At 39.4% G+C, this 25,106-nt stretch overlaps 1 protein-coding gene across 3 annotated transcripts; it reads right to left on the bottom strand.

Moving 5' to 3' along the window:
- Positions 1-342: 342 nt before the first annotated feature.
- On the bottom strand, positions 343-23,639 carry rorc (RAR-related orphan receptor C). Of its 3 annotated transcripts, none has more exons than XM_044034871.1 (13): positions 23,385-23,639; positions 23,176-23,258; positions 15,693-15,722; positions 6,111-6,196; positions 5,322-5,463; positions 4,851-5,225; positions 4,667-4,768; positions 4,457-4,578; positions 3,115-3,247; positions 2,923-3,030; positions 2,731-2,841; positions 1,883-1,992; positions 343-1,737 (listed from the first exon to the last, which is right to left on the bottom strand). In XM_044034871.1, exons 1-13 carry the CDS (start codon positions 23,429-23,431, stop codon positions 1,573-1,575), a joined length of 1,614 nt encoding a protein of 537 aa, XP_043890806.1. In that variant the 5' UTR covers positions 23,432-23,639; the 3' UTR covers positions 343-1,572. The 3 variants fall into 3 exon arrangements, with proteins under 3 accessions (XP_043890806.1, XP_043890807.1, XP_043890808.1); XM_044034872.1 differs by having other exon boundaries at positions 23,370-23,639; XM_044034873.1 differs by lacking the exons at positions 15,693-15,722; positions 23,176-23,258; positions 23,385-23,639 and adding an exon at positions 13,690-13,937.
- Positions 23,640-25,106: the final 1,467 nt, after the last annotated feature.

Consider the following 25,106-nt stretch of genomic DNA (forward strand, 5'->3'; position numbering starts at 1 on the left):
CACACGCATTTACCACATACACTTGACTCATTGTCATTTACTTCCTCTTAAAGTGGTTAGCAACAGGTTTTGTCTATGACAACCTGACAACAACTTTCCCCACAGCTGAGTCTGCCATCTGGTCACACATGATGACTAACACTTCCACTGTGATACATGCTGCAGCTGCAATTTTAACTGCTGGTTCTGTTGATCTATGCGTCAATGTGAGCAGGATTAATCATCATGCTTAACTCTTATTCAGTATGATATTAATACACTATTTTATGCCAGTAAAGAGCTTTCTTAAGAATCGTTCATAAATAAATTTCCCTCGTGTTACAGATGAGACGTTCAATGCACTTGGTATCACAGCGTCAGCAGTTTATTAGAAGATCTACATGCACTTAACTTAACAGACGACACATCGAGACATAGAGAGCTTATTGCTGAAACCTCTCACCATCTCCTCTTGTTTCATGGCTTTATTCAAAGAGCAATTTGAGAAAACAAAAAAACATATGCAAGTTAATCTGATACAAAAAAAGAGAAAGAAAAGGAAACGTGTGCGCACAGAGAAAGCATCGTCTACACTGTAGACTCTACACTGTCTGTTACTTTCAAACACAGAGGAGAGAAAATGTAGAGGCCCTGCTGCTTCATGGGACTTTTAAGTCAATATGTGACGCCGATCGGTGCAGAGAGAGGCAAGTTGTTGCTTTTTAATGCCAGTGACAGCTCACATGTAAGTGGAGAGTGTTTTATAGGTGGACGGCCAGGTGCGATCACATCACATTTTTCAGGTTTTGTGGATCAAATCATTTTACTTTTAAAAACATTTTGCACATTTTACATTTTTTAAAACATAACATATTCAAGGTACTACAGATGTACAGAATCTATCTTTAACACTGAGTATAAGTCTTCAATACCAGGTTGCTCTACTTTGGACAAACTAATGTAAGAGAAGAGTGCAGTGCACTGAATTTGGGACATAAAGAGATAACACTGTTGGCTGTATGACAAAAGTATAGCTGTATTATTATTTGTGAGATACTGTACAAATCTGTTTGTCTAGTGAGGACATTTGATGTTAGAGGTCTTTTTTGTTTTTACCTGATATTCTGTTTTCTTTTACCATTTTCCAAAGTCACCCACTCCTCTACAGGAATCTCGTGTTAAAACCCTCAACGTTTTGAATGGAGTTGAACTTTTACAACACGCTCACTCTGTCCTGCTGCTTTGCATCTCTCTGCCTGACAACACAGTAGCACACAGTTGCTGTAACTGCACAGAAACACAACAGAACAACCTGAGAGAAAATCCACCCCCTCGTCCTGACGACAGCGTCGCATCAAAGAAGAACAAAACACAAAGGGAGTAAAAGCTGTTAGATTTAGGCTTTGAAAACATTGAAAACAACACTTTAAGTTTGAAATCATCTATCAAAAACAAAGCTCTGCTGGAAGTCATGTAACACTGAACACGCTATAATTACTGTGGTTTTCTCATTTATTCTCAATATTAGAAAAATAGATTCTGTCAGAAAGTAATAAGGTAAAAGTGTGTGTATGTGTGTGTGTGTGTCTGTCTTCAGTGAGTGGTCCCTGGCAGCAGCTCTGCCTCAGAGGCGAACAGCTCCTTGTAGAGCGGAGGGAACAGGGAGTGAGCAGTGTGGGGGTAACGCTGACTGAACCAAAGCAGATTCTGCATGTGAAGAAGGCATAGTGAGCGCAACACTGCCATCCTCTGGTAGAGCTGCAGGGAAGACACAGACACGTGAGACGTCCTCTTAGGGAAGGTGAGCATGTAAATTGAAGAATGAATATTCTTTTCCTTTTCTTTTTTTTAAACAGTGACAAAAAAGACCCTGAAAATATCTTGTCTATACTGAGTTGTGTACCTTGTTCAAGAGGCTTTCTTGGTTGTCTCGGTGTAGAATGTGTGTGAGTCCTAACACCACGCCTCTTTGCACCCGCTGGACCCTGCTCCTGTCCTCCAGACATGGTCGGTCTGCACAGAAAGACGAGAACAAAACGATTTTTTAGTTGGAGTAAATAGTTTATTCCGCAGTGAGGAATTTGTAAATATGCTGTTTCGAGGAACAACCACTAGGGGGCATAGAGGCTGACTGAGGCTGGGTGAGTAGATATTGAAATAATATTTAGAATGATAAAATAAAACAACATTGGACTAAAACAATTTAAATTTTTGGGATATTGTGGGATAATGATAATAATATGTAGCATTTTTCCTTTTATGAAAAGGGGAGGTAAAAAGAAGTTACACGCAAAATATTTTGCTATATGAATGTTTAAAATCGATTGAATTGAATTTGTGAAATTTGGAAATAGGTCACAGTTCAAAGTTCACTCGGCTCGTTTTTATGAACAATTCTAACATCTATTTTATGTGACTTCTGCACAATTATTGCTACTTTATATCACGACTAAAAATGTGATATAAAAATGAATCATAACTTTGATTCAGCAAACACATAAGAAGACGAAAAACTAAATTTAAAGTCTGAATATGTGACCTATAAACCCCGGCAAATTACCATGGGTGCCCCTGCGAATAAATTAATAAATACCCCTTAAATGTGCAAATTCAGAAAGTAAAGGAATTGGAAAAGGTCTAAGTAACACTGCCTGTTAAACCTGACCCCCTAACCAACCAGACTGCCCTGCACTCAAGTGTTTTACAGCCTTTCAAAGCAGCATCGTATGAGAGAATGAGGTGAGTCGATACCTGCGTTGATCAGCACCAGAGCACTGAAGAGAGCGATCTGCTGCTCCGTGAGCTTCAGCGTACACATGTCATGAGCAAAGTCAAACACCGCTGTGATCAAATCACCACACACTGCAGGAGAAAGCACACCACATGATCAGTGATCAGTGATCTCAGATCTGCTCTTCTATGAGGGTACGAAGAAGTCCTCACCCAAAGACTTGAACACTTCAATTCCAGCAAATTTCCCGTCAAAGAAAACCGTGTTGTTCTCTGTGTTGAAAGAGCGACTCATTCTGACCAGAACTACCTCCATGGAGCCTGTGGGGAAGAAAGGGAAGCAGTTAAAAGAAGGTGAGAGGACAAAGCAGATGGTCTCATCTTTAGAGTCGCAGGTAACCTCACCTGTCTTCAGCAGGGCAATCTGGTCATTCTGGCTGAGTGTGCGGAAACCTGGGATGTGTTTTGCAAACTCCACCACATACTGCACGGCATCGGTCAGTCTAATCGCACAGTACTGCCACATGTCATCTTCGGACTGAGAGGAGAAAAATTATTATCATTAAAATAAGATAAGATACATGGCATGGGTTAATATTCTCCTTTTTAACTGAACATGAACTTTCTATATGATTTAACATGGAGGAGGGAGTGGAATATTGAAATGTTTTACATTTTTCAGTTTGATTCATCAAACGAAAAAACGTTTTCTTTTGAAGTTGTCTGAAAAAGGTCACACTAATGCACAACAGTGTTTGGGAACCAGGCTGCACAGAGATGCAGTGGTGGTGGTAAGCACCATCTGCAAGCTTTTAGCTCATTTGAATCCTGGATTCAAATCCTGGATCCTTCCTGTAAGGATTTTGCATGTTTTCCTCGTGTGTGCGTAGGTTTTTCCCCGATTTCCTCCTTTAGTCCACAGACATGCAGTCTGTGAGACAAGGTTAATTGGAGACTCAGATCAGACTGGATATACTGTAAGCGTTATAGTTATTCCCACAGACTGGGAACCAAAATTGTATCGAAATCTCAATACGGCCTTCTGTAGTTTTCAAATTGCAGGAGTTGCAATATTTTTTAGTTAAAGCTAAAATGTGTGTCAGAATATAATTTTAGATTAATGATTGTATTGACCTTTGCACGTCTTATTCTACAGACTGAACAGAACATCTTTGTTACTCACAGATCTGCACAAATATCACACAGCAATCATTTTAAATATGTTTTTTTTTTTTTTTTTTAATGAAAATGAGAATAATTATGTAAAAATTACCATTCCTTCTGATATCAAGAATAATATCGCAATTCAATATTTTATTCAGAATGGTTCAGCCCTTGTCAGGACCATAGACTGCAACAGAAAGTCAGACCCCTATTGGACAATGTCAGCTGCCAATCACACTGGTGTCGTCGATTTACCTCTGAATGTAAAGATAACTTACAAAATTCACAAAATATTCTATTCAAGGAAACCTAAAACTCAGGAAAATGTTGACTGGTTTTATGAATCAAGTGAGAAGTAGAAGCTCATTTTCCCAATGACTTCATTTTCCAGCCTTTTACTGGGGAAGTATAATGTTTTAAATAACAAACCTAAATGTATATGTCATTAATAAATCAGAATCATGTAACAAAATAGTATTTTTTTAGGATCTATATTGTGAACGGATTCACAAAGGTTTGCCATGGATGGATGGATGGATGTTTGCGAAGAAGGAAAAAAGAATCATGATCACGGCTGGTTTACTTTGCTCTGGTAGACCTGAATCTCCTCTCTGCTGAAGAGTTTCCATTTGAGAGCCTGCAGCTCCTCCACTCTGTACTGGCTGGTCTCTCGGTGGGAACGCACAATGCTGGCACAAAGCTCATCTGGAAAAAAAGCAGAAGAACCCATAAATGTTGAGACTATTACACACTTAGATGTACATGTGTACATTCTCCTGCGCAGCTTGCACACCTATGTTTCGCAGAGAGTGAGAATAAATACTGTAAGACTCCTCCAGAGAGCTGTAGGGATGAAGCGCCATCAGATCATGGGGTGGCTGCCTCGACTCAAATCCTGACAGGAAGAAACGGAACAAATGAGAATGTAACAGGAGGAGGATAAAGGAAACTGTGAAGATCACTCATCAGAGCATCACCTCTTATGTCAGGGTGTCCACTGTTGCCTCCCCTGCTCTGGGATCTGGAGGTTGGGGAGATGCCGGAGCTTCTGTAGATCAGCCCCTGCGACTCGTTTGCAGAGTACACCAGGTAAGGATGGACATCAGCAGTGTAGGACAGCAGCTCGGCATCACCAGGGAAGGAATAGGCCGGAGTCATGGGCTGAAGGAGCTGGGACGAGCGGTCTTGTCTGGCTTTGTTGGGGAAGGACAACACAGACTGGGCATCTCCCTGAAGCTGCTGCCGCTGCTGCTGCTCTTGCTGCTGCTGCTGCTGCTGCTGCTGACGGTGCTTCGCCACTTCAGCAATCAGAGAGTCGCGCTGGCTTTTGGACATCCGTCCAAACTTCACAGCTGAGGAAGATAACAATAAAGGATGTAAAAAATGTAGAGAAGAAGTAGAGGAGGTGTTTCTGTGTGTGTGTGTGTGGGGCTGCGTTTGTGTCTCACCGTCTTTGCTCATGCCCTGTGCCAAGCACTTCTGCAGACGGCAGTGCTGGCAGCGGTTTCGGCTGGCCCGGTCAATCTGACAGTTACTCTGCCTGGAGCAGGAGTAGGACACAGAGGGCAGCTGGCTGCGCCGGAAAAATCCCTGAGGAGGTGAAGGATGCAAGGTTAACCGTCTCTGAAGCAGATGTTTGAGTTACAAAATCTGATAATGGTATATCAGGGTCTGACCAAGTTGTGACCAACCTGTGGACTTAAGAGAAATAATTTGAACAGCATCAGGAGAAAAGTGTGACACCGTTATGTCATAAAGCCGCACTTTGAAGAGAGAGCCGGACTTTTATGGATGATGAAATTGACCTGTTCAACGTCTGGTTTCACGCAAATATCTAATCAGCAAATCATCAAGCCACGTAGACATGGTGCAGGCAACCTATTGTTGGTGCTGGACAAGGTCTGAGTATTATTTCAAATTTCACACACAATCATCTCTAGGGTTTAGAGAGATTAGTCCAAAAAGAGAAAATAAGCAGAAGAAACGACTGGTTCAAGGCGATAGAAAGATGCACCGGCACGGTCCACTAGGGGGCCATAGCCCACACTTTGGGAATCAGTGAGGTACTCCAAAAGATTTCTGTCTCAGCATAATCCTGTCAGTCACTGGTGAGACAAAATCCTGCCAGCAGTAATCGGTGCTTTTATATTGCACAAACACACAACATATAAAAGTCTTGTAAATGTAAAACAATCACATGTGTACGTGCAGCATGTGTGAGTGGTGTTGCAGTTCACCTTGCAGCCTTCACACGTGATGACTCCATAATGCACTCCTGACGACTTATCACCGCAGATCTTGCATGGAATAACTTCAATCTGGGCTGAATAAACACAAAGGTAACAGCAGTTAAATCACTCGTGTTGTTGACGGACAGGAACAAAACAGTCAGCAGCAGGCGCAAACAGCACCATGGACGTTCGGAAATAACACACAGAGGACGATGTGGATGGAGAGAGATTATAGGGGACGAATAGAAGGTGGAGAGTTTCTCATTCACTCATTCACATTCATAGAAATGGCCTACCGGGATCAACCGAGGGCCTTTCTGTGTCGAGTTTCTATGTTCTCCAACTGTGTGTGAGGATTTTCTCCAGCTACCCACAGTCCAGAAACATAGAGACAACATACAGAGGTAAATAGGACAGAAATGTGGTCAAATGTGACAGTGAATGGTTGCTCATCTCTCTATGTTGGCCCTGTGATGGACTGGCAATCTGTGTCCAGAGTGAACTCCGGCATTTCACACAAATCCATTGATTAAATCAGCCATTTCCCTTTCACAGCTGCTTCCATCAGTGAGTATAACTGTGGCATTTTGTGACTTAAGTGTTGAAAGTTGCATAAACTATTCATTAGATATTGTAGACATGGGTAGGCATTGATTTTACTATTGACTATTATAATTATTATTATTATTACACTGATCACTTTAATAGGAACACTACACCGACACTGATTACTTTAACAAAAAGGTGTCCAAACCCAAAGGGCCAGATTTGATCATGTGAAGATTCCCGGGGTCCAAAGGTCCCTTCAGACCTTATTTAACAGTAAGTTACATACAAATGCACTGTTTTACATCAATTTTATTTTTTTATTGTCACAATTACCATTTTTAAATGGCAATGTAACCAAATCTAAGCCACGCAGGAGTGAACAGATGAAAACATTCTGCCTTTCTTTCACATCTGCAGTCAGATCAAATCATAAGGACATAATATAGAATAAATGTGGAGGATAAAACGGTAGAAGATGAGTGAGTGTACTGGACTGTCACGGCTGGGTCGTGAACCTGGGACTCAAAAGTGCAACATCTTACCAGTTGAGCTAACGGGGACAACATGTGACTGGGACCGATTGCCGTCTCTGGCCATAAATACTACATTGACTTGGACTTTGGACCTGCCTGCTTTAACACAACAGTGAACACCCTAAAAGGAACTTACTACACTGATATTGATCGTTTAAAAAGGAATACAATACCCATCACTTTATTAGGAACACGACACTGACACTAGTCAAATACTAAAGTCCTGCAACGGACAAGATCACAAGCACCAAAAAGCAGGCATCATTAAAATATTGCCACAAAATTTTAGTTTTTGACATGGAACTTTTGTTGGAGTGGAACTTTGTGGCTCTGTGATTGGTCACAGTCACTCCTATTTAAGATGGATTCTTGCCTCCAGCATGGCATGCTTTTAAATGAACAATATATGGTAATATCATGTTAATAATTTGTGATACGGAAGTCATATTTTAGTAATACCAACTTTTTTCTTTATAAATCACCAAGTAACATCTTGGTATAATGAATATAAAATGTGTTTGGGGCATGAAGGAGGATCATTCTTTATAATATGGTAACGTTTCAGTTTTCAGCATTACACTGATGGTATGTTATAGTAATTCTTATTACCAAGATATTACTTGAATATTACTTTGGAAATAACACGGTACTACTGTAATAAAAATCTCCTTTATTACTACAATCCGGTGGAATTTGTATTAGAAATAAGATGGTAGCACCATTATATTACCTCCCATTAAAACATTATAAATCATTTTCGAACCTCATTTAAAATCCTACAAACTACAATTTGTCACTGTCAAAGTAAAAATGTGTCAACTAACATTGACACTGCATATTTTTTTTAAGCAGTAATTAAAGTGCGATTCCCACAGTGAGAAGTGATGCCTTCAGCTGTACTTCCCCTGAACCATCCATCAGTCACTGTGTGACCAGACCAAAGGTATTTTCCTCTCAGACAACCAACAACCCTTACCTTAATAAAAAAAAAAATGAACAAAACAACATCAAATAAGAAGTTGTGGAATATTTGCAAATGGAGAAAGACGGAGAATGTGAAGGTGTCAACCTCAGAGTCCTTTTAAGTGGTTGCCTTGACTTCTCTTTCACTCTGACTGTCCCTCTTTCATGTCACTTCTGTCTATGTGAATCCTTCTCTATCTCGCTCATAAAGGACACAGCTGCCAGTAATGCACTCTTCTCCTTCCTCACTGCCAGTAATGGCCATCCCCCTCTCACCCCACCACCACCACACACACCTGATCTCAGTAAACTCTTACACCCCTCATCCTAATTTGCCAAGTGGTGATTTTTGTCAGAAACAGAAGTCATTAGATTCAACGTAGGAACCGTGATGTGGTAACAGGTGCAGAAAAGTCTCTTGCCGACAAAAGGTCAACTCAAAGACGGAGCAGTGTTCATCATGCTGTAAAGCTCACACTATAATCACCACATTTGTAAATAGCCTCTCCCCTGTCACCTGCTCACTTCCTTCTACAAATGTGCGCCCAATCGTCACCTGTGAAGCTCGCGCCGATGCTTCTTTACAGTAGCGCTTGCATTTCCGTGCATAACTGTGTCAGATATGTGCAAGAGTGTGTGTTAGTGTGTCAGTGTGTGCCCTCTTTGTTCAGTGCCACAGGGATCACTCGCAGGCTCCTGAGCAAGTCAGTCGGTCAGTGGTGATGTGAATTCAGATAATGAAGCAGTGTGACGTTGCAGGAGTAATCACTGCAGAAGACTCCGGAGTTTCTACTAATAGAGGAGACTATTGAGATTAACCTCAAGATTGACCATGATAAGGAAGAGAGTGTTTCACAGATTATAGAAAAGACAAGCAGATGATGTGACACTCTATCTGTCTGCAAACTAAATATCGGCACTGGTCACATCAGGTTTTTTCTTTTTTTTCTGCTATTTCAGTTCTGATTGTCAACCTCAAACAACAGGAAATCCACTGTGACCCACAACCTTTCACAGTTTACACACACACACACAAACTTGTTTTTCTATCTCTGTGAGGAAACCATACAGACATAACACATTCCCTAGCTCCTTACCCTGACCTTAAACCATCACAACTGCTGTTTGTACGTTTTTTGCTCCCCATGGGCAAAGAAAAACACAAACACACACACTTAAATTCACACACTATTCCTGCAAAGACTTTGTGATAGTTACATTATGCACTAGACATGGAGCATTTTATCTCTGTTTTCAGTTTTCAAAACGAAAATGAAACAGTCTTTGACGGTCAGAGAGACACAGGGAGAGTAAAGGAAATTAACTAAACACCAGTTTAACACCGAGCAATCTGAACTCACCGTTGTAATGTTTGTACGTGTTATCTGCAGCCGCAGGCCGACACCAATCATACATTGCATCTGTGTGTGTGTGAGAGCGATAAAGAGAAAGTAATATAAAGATGAGTGGTTTCTTTATTCATCTTTGAGGGGTCGTTGAGTTTTTGTCACACACCAGAATACAGACGTGTTGAATTTAAAGTAATATTTGATGCATTAATGTTGTCAACATGCTGATGTCTGACAGGACATGGTCAAGTCAACTGATGTCTCCATGTGAAACCAAAAAAATTAAAAAAACAATCAATTTGATTGATAGATTTTTTTTTTCTAAAATCAATGCATTATCAATGCATACGTGACGTGAAAAACGGAGGAGGTGTGAATGTGCAGTGATGAAAATATTTAAACATTAGCATACCAATCGCCCACGTTTCCGCTTATTACAGGACGCTGCTACTGTGTATCACTATTTAGACGTGTCAAGGCTACCACCGTCATTGCACAAAACAGAAATTGTGGAAAAACTGATGAGACAAAGGCAATAAAATGATCGACTGACTGACTTGAAGTTTTATGGCTTTCAAGTATCGATGAGCACAAACCTTCCGAGTACGATACATCAGATTTAACAAACGCTAAATTACACACAAACTGCAAGAAACACAAGAAAACTGACTAAAGGCAACAGGCCAGTAACAAAGAGGCCTGAAGAGGTAGAGGGAAAAAGGAGGAGATTTCAGAAAGTGTGTGTGTGTGTGTGTGTGCGTGCGTGCATATTTGGGGCATCTGGGGAATACACACACTACCACTAAACTCATCAACCACTGCCTGAAATCACCTTGTCAGCAGTCTGTTCTTTACACTGTAAACGGACAAAAAACCTCAACCTTCCTTTGACGGAAGCTTACCTTTGGTATATACGCACGCAAGTGCAGGCAGTGTTTGTACACACACACACACACACACACACACAGACACAGACTAAAAAAACAGTGTATCTCTCACAAAAAAGTTCTGAATTGCATTGCGTTAGAACCAAAATATGAGAACTAGTTTATACCAATTATTACTCATCTTTTATTCATCTACAACACAACATTTTTGCATATATTTATATATTGTGAAAAAAATCTAATGATACATTTTCCCATTCTTATTAATAATAAAGAAAACTAGGGTACTACTGAGGAATAGATTGAAGCTTGTTGTTGTGTTTTTTTTAAATAAATAATCACAGTAAATCGCCGTGTATGTCTCAAAATGTGTGTATGTATATAAACTACAAGTGGTCCTTTATGTATTTGCAATTGATACAGTAAGATATAGTAAATAAAAAGACATGTATCATGCCAGATTTAAACTGATCTGGTCGCACAGAGCCGAACATGATAACTTTGTCTATATTAACACAAATCAATGATAATGACTGAAAAAGACATTTCGAGAAATGATTCCCTTTAAAGGAGGCTGAGGAATCGAGGGCTGTGTTCGCTACAAATAACTGAAGATATTTGAAAAAAAGAAAAGAAAAAGATAATAATGCCAATAATAAACTGGGTTAATTAACTTACTATTTTTACATAAGTTGTTCAATTACATCTTTTGTGCGAGACATTTCTGTTGAACATACAACCAAATTTCATTCATTATTTGACAACAACAAAACACAAATTAGCAACGGTTCCTTATCTGAGGAAAGGGCAGATTATCAGTGTAGATGTGACACCAACGAGTGCCTGATTTATCATATTCTGACTCTGAAATGCAGACTGAATACCACCACGGTGTTTGCAGGAGGTAATGTTTTGACAGCAGCACTAGGCTATGATTCAGCTCCACTCTTTGTGTTTCTTTCACCATATTTTGGGAGGGAATGTGTCACCTGCAAATGCTGACGTTCGCTTTGATCTGATGCCAACCGCCTTTTTCTGCTCTGGAAGCGTTCTGCAGGTCTCTGCACCCGGAGGAACAAGGAAATCCTTTGTGATAAAGAAACGCTATAAAGAATCGACACAGGAATCCCCCGGAACACAACAACAAAGACTTATGAAATGTTGCATGAAATTATGCAAAAAAAAAGTGTTTTTTGCATAATTTGTGGCAGTAGGAAGCCAATTGTGCCTATTGTGTATGTGTGTGTGTAATTGGCACTAGACAATTAAAATGTGATAATAAATTGTTGTTTTCCAGTATCGACACTCATCTAACAAACAGCTGCAGATATATATGTGTGTGTGTGTGTGTGTACTTGTATTTGTTGCCTCTTTAGGACCCTTTCTGTCATAAACACTCATCTTGTCAGGACTACAAGTCCTCAAGGAGACCAAAACCCGGTCCTTATGAGGCTGAACCTCATTTCTCAAGAACTGGTTAACTCACGTTTCGGGCTAAGATTTGAATTGTGGTCAAGTTAGGGTTATGTTTGGACATTCATTATCTTGGTTAGTCTGTGTCTACACTCAACAGCTGTGCAAACCTGTGTGTTTGTGTTGCAGGATATTGTATGTAAGCATATCTTGCATATCGGGACTTTTCCTTTAGTTCTCATTATTTGTCTTTAATTGTGTGCTTATGCCCTGCTCATTTACAGAATATCTGTGTCAGAAGTCAAATGTATTCACATTTAAACTAAATGTACCATTTCCTCTGCATCCTGTCTACAGTATGTGCGTGGAGTCACTCCCTTCAAAATGCAGCGTCCTCTTTTCCTGTCTGTCAAATGTCCTCACCTGGTCTCAAGGGTCTTATCATTGCTTCGTGTCACACAGCACGATACACTGATTCCCACCCTTTAAAACCACCCATGCTTCTTACCTGAGGTGCACTGTATATGTGGGAGTGGAGGAGGAAAGAAATATCCGAGGCATGATTCAAATCTTAAATTCATCAAAGGGAGACGCAGTGTGAGTCATTTTAGCAAAACCATAAAACTGAATCACATATGTGTCAATGTGAATGTACCAGCCAGTAACAGCCAATCAAGACTAAGTCCACTTTCAAAACAAAGACCATCAGGGCTCATAACATATAAACCATATATATATATATATATATATATATATATATATATATATATATATATATATATATATATATATATATATGTATATATATACACATATATATATATACACACAATATATATATATATATATATATATACATATATATATATATATATATATATTTCTTACAGAGCAATATCACAAACACTTCATATTTATACATATATTTTAGCACTGTATAAAACAGAGGGGTCAAAGTGGCGGCTTATGGGCCACATGCGGCCCACCACTTCATATGATATCATAAAGAAAACATGGCCCACGAAAGAATATAGACGGAATATAATACTGAACATATTTGCCAGCAATATTTTTATAACAGTATAAAAAAATAATAAGACTTTTTTTTGTAATTATCACATTATTAACATTAGAATATGTTTGGGTTTATTTCTCTGCTTTTGCTATTGCTGGATATATTTTCAATCACTAATACGTTATTATCAGTAAGTCGTGCATCGTTCCATACCAAAACAAACACTTTTACTTTGAAATTTGTGAAATTTGATCATGATCTTTATTGCGATATCATGATGGAATATTGCGTTATAATTTTAAGATCATATTGCCCATCCCTGTACTGAATAGTTTTTTTTTTCCCCTCTTGACCAGACTAGATGCCCAGATTTGAGTTAGACACCCCTGGTATAAACAAACTGTTTTACATTTCCTAAATTAGTTTCTTCCATTTTCAATCGTTTTCAATATCGTTTACAATGGTATATTGACTGTGAATTAAGTGAAGAGTTTGGGGACATATCGCCCGGCGCTGGTGTGTTGTATGGGATCAACAGAGCGACAACAAGTTGCATTTGGCTGATTCAAGCATTAACATTAAATATGCATAGTTTTGCTAACTGTCTTACGTCTTCGCAAATTCACAGAACCGACAGCAGCTATTCCAAAGCTAAATGTGTCATTAAAAGGACGCCATTATCAGTTTACCGCGCGCCATGAGAATCTAACGGGTCACAGTCATGGTATCACTTCAATAACTATAAAGTCCGACGACTGGAGAGAAATGAGCAAAAAAGGGAGATAAGCGATCGGATTGATAAAACATCTTTGATTGTACTGCCCACACACACACACACACACACACACACACACAGCAAAAGTACTTCATCCCTACCTCGCATCATCATCACTCCTCCACTTGTCTCAGACGTTTGGCCCACTTTCACAAACTCACTGTTCCTCTCACTTTATCTTAGAATGATCTTTCTTTTTAACGCATACTTTCTTTCTTTTTTTCTACCCCGTCTTATTCTTCTTTTGTTCCTCCCTTTATCGAACCCGTTGTGGCGCTCACTGCAACTTCAGCACACATATTCAGACTTCTGAGTGTCAGTCACCGCCTCACCTTCCTTGTTAGGTGTGTGTGTGTGTGTGAGAGAGAGAGAGAGAGAGAGAGAGAGACAGACAGACAGACAGAAAGAGAGAGAGGATAAAAAGGGGGGACTGTCCCCTGGTCTGACTTTTTACTTAAGGTACTTTTTCCTTAGACCTTTGTTTTCATCCTTCACCCCCTCACTCTGCCGCACGCATCAAAAGATTTACTTTATATCGTCTGTCACCTTTAAAACTCCCTGAGTATTTCGCTCAAACCACTTAGAATGGGCATCATTAAGGAGAAGGCAGAAGAAAAAGATTCACACACTTCACTTCAGAGAGATACAGTATTACTCACTCCCAAACTCTCACTTGAGTTTGTTTACACTAAAAATGAGTTCATTCAAGCACAATTGGTTTCAGTGATATCTCTTTGCTAATTCAATTTGTGAGTACATGTAAAAATGTCACACTATTTCAATTCCATCAGGTATTTCCTTCTGAATTGTACTGCCTCAAAACTTAAATGCAATAACATTGCTGAAGCTTCGGGACACACTACACAACTTTCTTTTTAACAAGACTTTGAGTGCACACTGACTGACTGTTGTTTTTATGATAAATGAAAGACTGGGCATCACACATTTACAGACAGCGTCTGATGACAGGTCACAGGCGACATGATTTCACAGTTTTACAAACCAACTGAAGCCAAATGAACAAGTAACAACTCTCGCACAAACTCTCGCGAGAGCAACAGTGCAAAGGGTAAACGAACATCGCCATTTTTGATATTCCCGCTACTTCCTTTTCGGCCTGCGTCCCACCGTCGCTTGTTCATTGGCAACATGTGTTTGCGGTCGGTAATCAGTGCAAAGTACCCGATTGCGTCCAGAATCAGTGTTTGACTGACTGTGACTGAGGTTGGTAAAATGCGTAAAATCGCGTGTCCCCAGCTTAAGTCACACTCCAGCACAGCAGTCCCCATTATTCTGTGACTGATGCAATAACACAAAATCCAGAATATAATAAATGCAAACTCATTCACAAGCAACACTCAATTAAACAATCAGGTGATACGATACATGTCCCAATTACAAGGCTGACAAAACAGACACTACAAGCAAGGTGATATCTTGAGACACCCCCAAACATAATTATTTAAAAACTTTTTTTGGGTTGGAGATTAAATTCAACATAAAACCAAAAGTCAGAAAACCTTTGTTAAAAATATTTTCATTAACACATTGCTTCAAAGTATGGATACAGTACTGTGCCATGATATATATTTTATTATATCGTTATTTTTATATAAAGACTTGTTTTTTTTCCTTTATGGCCAGGATGTTTATCATGGTTGGCACACAGCACCCAGGTGTGCTTAGGTTGAGGCAGAAAGTGTTAAACCAAAGAAGTTAAAAAAAGACGTGATGTTATCACTGACATCTGCATTCAGATGCCAAAGGTGTAGTATCTGTGTGTGTGTGTGTGTGTGTGTGTGTGTGTGTGTGAGTGAGAGAGAGAGAGAGAGAGAGAGAGGGAGAGAGTCACAGGTGCATCACAGCATATGCAATGTTGTTGCTGCTAATGGCCCAACGTCAATGATAACTGTGTGTGTGTGTGTGTGTGCGTGTGTGTGTGTGCGTGTTGCTGTACAGGTGCAATGTTGAATTTTTACTTTAACGTTAACCACTGTGCATGCACAAATATCTAGCACAAACCCAAGTAATGTCATTCCCACATGTACACACACACACACACACACGTCAACATACAGACACATGATTGTAAAAGAGAACTTACTCAGATGTGTTTTCTTGGACAAAGCTCCTCCTGAGGCACAGAAAGGACACAGTTAGTGGATCAAACTTGACATGTTACTGCATTTGAGCTTTGCTGAACTGTCACAAACCACAACATTAGTGCACACATGAGCTTTTCACATAAACTTTAAATTAAATTTAAAGTTTGAAGGGGGGTGAATGACACGTCACGCCCCTTCTGGCTTTTGACTGTACTGCTTTTGACGAGTATTTTAGGTCAATTTAGTCAACTTGAGCAAGTCTATACTTTACACTTCCTCCCTCTACGATAGATGGACTTACAATTTTAAAAAAACATAACATAAAGAACTAATACATCAACAATAATGATCCAGTAAATTTAGAACTCTGCATTATTTATTTTTGAAACATTTAAGTTTGTCGCCAATACTTTTGCTGCACAACAGAACTTTTTCTTTTTTTACTTGTGCTGGAGCATCTCGGTAATTTTATATTACCATTTTAATAAATAATCTGAGTACTTGTTTCATCACTGAAATAGTAACACAGTAGCAGTGTTAAGTTCACAGTGAAATATTGTGCTAAATTGATCATTACATTGACATAAAAACTTTCAAATATGCATTGAAGTGTAAACAACTCCTTTTTGTTGCCTTGTCGTGGCAGTTTGGTACGAAAGGCTGGGGGCTGATAATAAGCGTTGAGGTTAAATTCCTTTTTATTCCTATTTACGGGTACATTATTATATGTGAGGGCCTCTTTGGCACGCGCACACACACACACACACACAATCGCGTGATAAAGTGGCTGTCTGTAGAGCAGTAGCTCCTCTTTTTCTGTCTGCCTGTTTGACCGCATCTGTGAAAAAGCCTGACATGCAGTGAGTGAGTAAATGTATGGAGAGTCAGTTCTGAGCAAAACATGTGTTTATTTCTGGAGTTGTGTGTGTGTGTGTGTAAATGTGTGTGTGAGACAGAGAGGTTTGATGGCAGAAAAGATAAGTATCAGTGGAAGAAGTAGAGAAGTATAGCCAGTCTTGGTGTGGCGCCGGAACAGGCCCTCTGTGGTTTCCACTGTTTTCCTCCTTGCATCAAATCAGTTTTGCTACATAAGCAGTACGCATGGAATGAAAGCAGAGCAGTGTGCGCGCACACACACACACACAAACACACACACGGAAAATGTGAAGACATTTCAACACAGAGCAAACACAGTCAGCAGGTGGCTGCGAAAGAAAAGCTAAAAGATGATGATGATAAATAAAAAAAAAAATTGATGATAAAAAGTCATGTTTTTGTTTTGTTTTTAGTAATTCTTTAACGGCAAAATAAACAACACATTTTTTAAATGTTTTAATACAGAGCTAAAATTATTTGAATAACATCCAATTTCTGGACTTGGTAACAAGAATTGCAAATGTGTGGATAATAAGGTGTTACAATTACAGTCATTTATATTTAAAGTGATATCCGGTTAACAGCTTAGTAATGGGAATTATTATTGGCTGCCATCAATGTGGTTTGAATTTTAGAAACATTATAATTACCATATTATAAAGTTGAAATTACCATACAGTTACTAGACGGTTGCCAATTTTTAGTGTATTGTAATTTTAAAGTGTTTCAATTCTCAATTAAAATAATGATAATGACACCACATGATAATGATAATAATAAATTATGCATTTTCTAAAATATATTTCTTGGGGGTTTTTTATTGACCAATTGTTTTATAGTTAACTCAATAAAAGTCAGACTTTTTTCTTATAGACTCCAAGAAAAATAAAAGGAAACTAATAAAGGTTAAACATAGAAATACAACACAATATAATAAAGATTCCAAAGGTTCGTAATAATATACGTTATCATCTACAATACTATATTGTGAAAGGAGGCATCTGTAGCAGTGTGTCCACAGCGCGGACATTATTAACCCACACTGACACAAACAGTTCAGTGGCACGTACTGCACCATTGGGGCCAGTGAAGTTGTCAGAGCACCTAGATTTGTCTTCATTTGTCCACAAAGGAACGTTTATCAAACCAGTGTGCAAAGGTTTTGCTCCACTGTCTGTACTTCTCTTCATCATCATTTTATATTTGAATCTTTACACTAAATTAAATCGGACTATAAAGGATATTTCTCTGCAAATCCATCGATCAATTTTTTTTTTGCATTGTGTTTTATGCTGTTTAAAGACCAATAAAAAGAGCAAACAGCAGCGGCCGGAGATTAAAAAAAAAAAACTAAAGGGAATATGTTATAGTGAGAAAGTGTTAATGCCAGGAAGGGTAAACTAAAGAGGTCACAAGGTATCCACACACTGTCAAACCACTTATTTAACAAACAAGTAGAAAACTGAAATTGTCCCCATTCTGGTCACAATTTAACAACATAGTGTACACAAACACAACGCTGATTTTAGATTCAGTTTGGTCCTCTCTCCCTTTCTCAGGTACCTAGCAGGTACCACTGAAATAAAGCAGCGGAGCTTTTCTGTGAGTTTCTGCATCAAGGTAAGACACATTTTCAGGTGCAGCTACTCATGAGTGACCAGTAAAATGCTATATATCAATACAGTGTTTAAGGAGGAGTTATATTTACTATGGCTCCAGTGCGTCATTGTCAGATTGTTATACACGCCTAAAAAAAAATCCTGAACAGAAGACTGGAGAAAAACTGATTTCAGTCTCTTCAGACTTCCTAAATCTTTACTCCACAGTTCAGCCCCTATTTTCCAATAATATACATGATATACATTAAACTCTGCATTTGCTTCACATGCTACAGTATGAGTCACACTAAAATCCCCCTGTAACACACGATGTCATTCATGAAAAGTGTTTTTAATGGTTTAAGAATACTTAAAGTATTTAAACTGTTGTGTAGACTACAGCTTATTTACTGGCCTAAGGGTTCTTTATCCAAGTATTTTAACTGAATTATCTTAAACTAGAACTCTAAAATGCTGGCAACTGTTTAATTTGTTTTACTTGTTTTTCTCTTACTGTGCTGCTACTGTAAGTTGCTGATTGTTGCCACACAGAATGTCACTGTGTAGGAATATGCAATGACAGTAAAGCGCCTGCCTACTTACCAGCGTTTCTACCCTCTGACATCTAAGCCGACTGCTGAAGTGACAGTTGTGTTACATAACTCCACTAACGATCGCTGAAGCCAGAGAGTAGGCCGACAACTTTGCCTGCACATAAAACGCGATGCATCCCGCACACAGAACAGTACAAATGCAGCATATTACTGTACATGCATTAAGCTCGTGTGATCCAGGCTGGTTGGGGCACAGCATGGCTCAGATGATAGAGCCGAGAGTTTGATTCCATTGCAGCATTTGCTCTCCCCCCTCCCCTTTGTGTCCTGTCTAATAAAGGCAAAAAAGACCCAAATATAAATATCATTGTCATTTAAAAGCTCTTCTTTCATTCCATTCGTACTGCTTATGTAGCAAAACTGATTTGATGCAAGGAGGAAAAGAGTGGAAACCACAGAGGGCCCGTTGCAGCACCACACCAAGACTGGCTATACTTCTCTACTTATTCCACTGATACTTATCTTTTCTGCCATCAAACCTCTCTGTCTCATTTAAACATAAATCTTCAGTGCTAATAAATAGTCTGAATAAGGTGGGACAAAATTAAGAGCAGGTTTAAAGGAATAAGCTGTACATAACATTACAGTACAGTAAAATATGTTAGGTAATAATGATCAGGGAATTAATATTATGGTAATACGGTCTTATTTTTAAGCACCAAGTATTATAATAATAATACTAATTATAGTTGATAATAACAAAGGAGATGTTGTGGGACATCAGGGCGGTAATATAAGTAAACTTATACATAAATAATATAGCAATATCATCAATTTTGATTAAAAACATATTTACACCATGTGAAGGTATTAGACAGATTCTAAATAACATGGTATTACAGTAAAAATCTCCTAATTCACACATTATCACTGTTGTGATTATCAAGACGATATTACCATAATATTATATCTCTTATGAATAGATTGTTGCACTATTTTTTATTTTTTAAACTGTACTACTATCAATAATCATGGATATTAATAATTGGTTTAATAATGTGATAGAAAGCCCATAATAACTGATGCCTCTACAAAGCAGCCTTGGGTATTTGGAAGGCACTACACAAATCTAAACTGTTAAAATAATATTCATTCAGAATTGAACAGTTTGCTTGTTTGATATCACTTGGCATTCCAGAGCGATACAGTAACAGCCCATGACAGATCTCTGAGGGACACCAGGTACAGTTTATATCCAATATCTATAAGCAGAGCAGAGATTTACTCTGAAGTCATAAGGATGAGCAATAATGTGGAGCAGCAGCGGGGACGCAAACCCAGCGTATGAGAAAAAGGCAAAAACACCCACAACAGCCACTAAACCAAGAGACTCATCACTCTGAGAGGAGCTGTCTCAGCAGTATGAAAAGTGAACAACCACACTGAAACTCCACGTTAACCAGATTAAAACAACATTACAGCACTTCCAGTAGCTGCTGTGTTAGCTGCCGTTTAACCCTTTAACTCCTGGCAGTTTATTTAATCCGACAAGGTTTTGCATTTGCTCATATTTCATTATTCATGCCTCTCTTTATTAGGACTGAATGATGTCATTAAATATGTATTAATGTCAAAACACATGATTGGAAATGGAGGTACATTAGTCAAGTTCACTGAACTTTTATACTTTGACCATTTTGTTCAAAATCACTTCTCAGTAGAAACAGCTGAAAGTGAATCTGGGGTTTATGGGAAATTGTTTGTGGAAAGAAGCTGAGATGCACAATATTATCAGCACAATATCGATATTGTCAGATATTGGATTTAAAAGGTATTGTCAGATATTGGCAAACACACAAAAATCTGTTGATAAGATATCTACACCTGCTGTAACATGAGTATGAAAAACAGGATGTTATTTTTAATACAAAAGAGACTAAATGACTTCTGCAGTTGGGCACAGGGAAAAATGTATATGTATCCGTTTCAGATATCGGCCTATGCACTCCTGATATATCGGCATATGGGATATTGGCGAAAAGTCCAATATTGTGCATCCTTAGAAAGACGTGTCACACATAAGGGCTTTGTTTTTAAGGGGAGTGTCAGGGCTGTGAGAAGTAGCGGTGAATTCAAAAGCAGATATCTTCAAGCTTGAGCTCATGCCGTTAATGAACGTAACACTAACAGAAGATTGAGGTTGGTGACAACAGGAAGCAGCATGGGATCATGGGAATTGTTGTCTGGTTTGGCAGTAAGTAGTTGTGATCAAAATTGTGTGACAAACACACACAATACAATAAAGATGTACTGGCTAAACAGTAGTACAGAATATTTCCTTCATCACTCTAATGTTTGCCCTGGAAGTTAAAGCAGTAAAACAATAGTGAACATGTGATACTGCTGTTGAACAGAAATACTGATTTCTGTAGGTTTAAAGAATGCTGAAAACATTTTGGCTGACGCGAGTATGCTACAAATGTACAACATTAGTCTTTTGTTTGCACAAGCGCGCTCTACATTACCGTAGTTACGCGACAGTTTGTCCTATCGGAAATATTATAATGGTTTCTGAAAGCTGAGAAGTCGCACTCTTTCAGGAAGATGCAGAATCAGTGTCTCTGTCGCCAGAGAGGAGAGTGCGGGAAGAACACCTGGACATAGTTTCCATTTTAGGCCTGTTTTTGCACATTGAGAGACAAAGACTTAAAAAATGTTTCATTGAAAATATATTTTTACTGTTCAAATTCGAAATTCAACACCCAAAAATTGGCAGTGATTTTCTAAATAAACCTCTTTGTTTTTCTTCATTTCAATTTGTCAGAACAGTATTTTGACATGCAATCAATTGTTAACAACTGCCATATTGGACGTGATTCTGGAAAAATGGGCAAAATCACTTAGTTACAGGACATTCTCTGGTCCTTTTATGGTTAAATTAAGCAAATAAAAAAGCCCAGACATTTTGAGGGTTACATGTAAGTGTTAAAGGGTTAACTTAGGTCCACTGTGATCCCTTTTATTTGTACTTACTGTACAGGATAACAGGTACAAATGTTGTGTGATTAGTTAACTGGCTGTGCTGCCATGCTGTATGAAAGGTGTGTACTGGGTTTCTGTGGCAGAGGGACAAAGAGTCTTACCTCCTGTGATTTTAACCTGGGTGAGGCTTTGAATAGACAAGCATTGACCAAAAACAGAAACAAAAATAAGATCTAATCCCCGAGGATTACAGCGACTTACTGCCATTCTTACTCACTCACAGCACCTTAACCACACCACAGAGAAACGGATGTGGAGGGTGACTGGGGTAAAGATGGATGAGAGCGGAGGGAAAGAAGATAGTGGTGATGAGTGCACAGGAAGAGATAGACTGGTAGTTTTTCCTTGCGCCCAACTGCAGAAATCATTTAGTCTTTTCTGTAGTGAAATTAACATAATATTTTGCCTACTCATGTCAGCAGATAATAAAATATAACACAAATAGTCATAGAGGGCACCAGCATAGAAGTCACGGAGGTAGCAGCTTATTTAGCCTATACTGTCATTTGTCATATCAGAAGATCCTGATGTGTTTGCGATATCCAAAAATACATTTTAATGCCAATATCTGCCAATAATATTGTGCATTCATAGGCCACAGTAGTTGCATCAATCATTTGCTAAAGGATTTGTTAGAATCTGATCTGCACTCATTAGATCAGTGGTGATTGCTCTGAGACAGCAAGGAAAGCTCAGCTTCCTCTAAAATGTCCTGAAATATGCACTGTGTTGTGTTTACATTTCAATACTAAACGTGCGCTAGAGCGTGTTTAGAGAGTGTCACTTGTTCGTCCAGAATCAGCTGTTTGTCACGGACGACCGATCGCCTCGCGTGGTTTTCGTATTTCCCGTAGCAGCCTGCACATTAAACACACTTGAAGCTCAGCTTCGACTGTTCTCTATGGGACGACACAGAACAGGTGTTTGTCGCTGTGGTGAGCTCCACTCTGATTAGCAAAAACGTCACTTCCAGGGAAGCTCAGCTTCCACAACAGTGAATGGGGGGGTTTTGTGAGGGAAGTCTGTAGACAAAGAGCTGCTTGTTGTGTGTTATTTGCTCGGCGATTTAGCCTATTTTTGTTTGTATATAACCACTGTAAATAAAAACACTATTATAGCATTTCATTTGTACATAATTATCGCGTTTCCTTGTTCCAGTTGTTTGTTTGCAGAATCGATGCATAAATAACTGGGCCTGAAATGAGCTTCCCCTGTTTCAACGACCAGCAAACCACCACTGCATTAGATGTCATGAAGTTGTACACACTGGTCCTTTAAAACACACACACATATAATATTATCATTAATAACAATTACTATGGTCAGGTGAGACTGTGCTGTCCATTGCCTACTGTATAAAGAGCGTGTGTGGTGAATGAGGCCTCAGTGATGCTGCCTCAGCCTCTTCCTACCTCTTCTGATGATGGGGGTGTCAGCGGGGGACACGTCAGCCTCTTCATAGTCCATTACTCTCTTATCAGAACACTGGGAAACCCTGCACACACAGACACACACGCAGGAGTCAGTCGGGTTTGAACTCCACTTGCTGCTGCTGCTGCTGCTGCTACTGCTGCTCTTAGACTCATGAGAGAAAACTCATACTCACACTGTGTCACACTACCTGTTGGTGGTTCTAGCGCCCGGGCCGGCGCAGGCATTTGAAAACATGCACTGCCATCTCTCTCGCCTCCTCCCGCCTGTCCTTCCTCACTAACTCTGGCTTCTAAAAGTCAGCCGTCATCTCCTCTCCTCTAACACTTCACCTCCTCTTGTTGGGTTGTTTTGAAACAATTTAATTTCCCCCGGAGGCACCACAGCAGCGAGGAGCCAGTGCAGCTGGACCTTGCCGGCCGTGTACAGGACGTGCGCTTCGGTCTCACCCCCTCCCCCCGCCTCCCTGTCCCCGCGCGCTCTCGCTATCCACGGCTGGAGCTGGAGAGAGTTATGTCACCCGCTGTTACGCAATAGCAGCGGATCGGGTTTTGCTGTGTAGTGCTCACTTGTGAAATATAATCCCATGATGCTGTTGCCACAAATTTTCGCCACAGGAATCGACAAAATACCATGCACCGAGGCGTCCTAATGGACAAAAAGTGCCATCTATAGTGGTGTCCTGCTGGCTGCCATCCATATGTGGCCTCTAAAGCAGAATACAATTGATTGTTTCTAAATGAGTGTCTGAAAAGTGATGCAGTGCCCTTTAAGATGCCCTTGCAACTTTCTTTCCTATGGGTTCCCCTTAGGGCTGAATAAATATCTAATTGTGAGTATTTTGACAGGGATTGCCATGGCGATATGATTGGTGATATCAGAGGGAATGGTGATTTTTACATCATAATTCTCCTTTTCATTCAAAAAACATTACAGTGTGATATTTGTGCAGATCTGTGAGAAACAAAGATGTTTCCTTCAGTCTGTAGAATAAAACGTGTATCGATCAAGACAATAATTCATCTAAAATGATATTTTGACACACATTTAGGCTTTAACAAATATTGCGCCTCCTGCGATTTGAAAATTGCAGTTGGCCGTATTGCGATTTCGATAACATTTTGATTAATTGCTCAGCCCTAGAGTCCTTCCAATCAAAAAGGGTGCTGCTCGGAAGTTCCCCACTGTCCCTACATGTCTGTGTCCCACAGGCTGTCCTTAGAGGAAATGATATTCAGCGATAGAAAGTGATGCCGTGCTGTAAAGGATGTCCATTTATAGATATACACAGGTGTGTGAGAGAATATAGGGAATTATATAACTGTAGTGGCACCTGCTCCCTTTTAATTTTTCGCCCCTGCCTTCCAAATGTCTGTGCACGCCACTGCACTGACCGAGGACACATTAAATTGTAATGCGTGCCGACAGGAGGAATAAGATTACACCAACATGAATATCAACTTGTCCTCTGTCTTCCTTTGTCGTTTGTCTCTTTGTTCCACCCTTCGGCTCAACTCTTATTAGTTTTACTGTGCTATGTAGACAAACACACTTTGCTCTGTTATTCTTGTTTTCTATTGTTTTTGTGTGCAGTTTGCCACATTTCTCACAAGGGAGATAAAATAAAATGGCCTGGACCATCACAAGTAATGCTACATGTTGCACAGATTTTAGTGACTGTATAAAAAAATGACTGTCTTGTAAAAGATACTTTAATCTTACTGATTTCCCCCAAATTGTCTTCACTCTCCTCTCGGGTAAATTAAAGTTATGCAGGTTTTTTGCTCTGATTTTTGTTTTTGAAAGTTAGTGCATGTTGCTCTTAACAGGCTAATATCTAAAGAAAACTTGGTGCCACAGTGGTCAGAAGTTGTTACAAGTGGTTTTAACTGAAAGTTGGAAACAACTGTGA

This window comes from Solea senegalensis, linkage group LG9 (genome assembly GCF_019176455.1).
Source record: "Solea senegalensis isolate Sse05_10M linkage group LG9, IFAPA_SoseM_1, whole genome shotgun sequence".
Classification (NCBI taxonomy): Eukaryota; Metazoa; Chordata; class Actinopteri; order Pleuronectiformes; family Soleidae; genus Solea; species Solea senegalensis.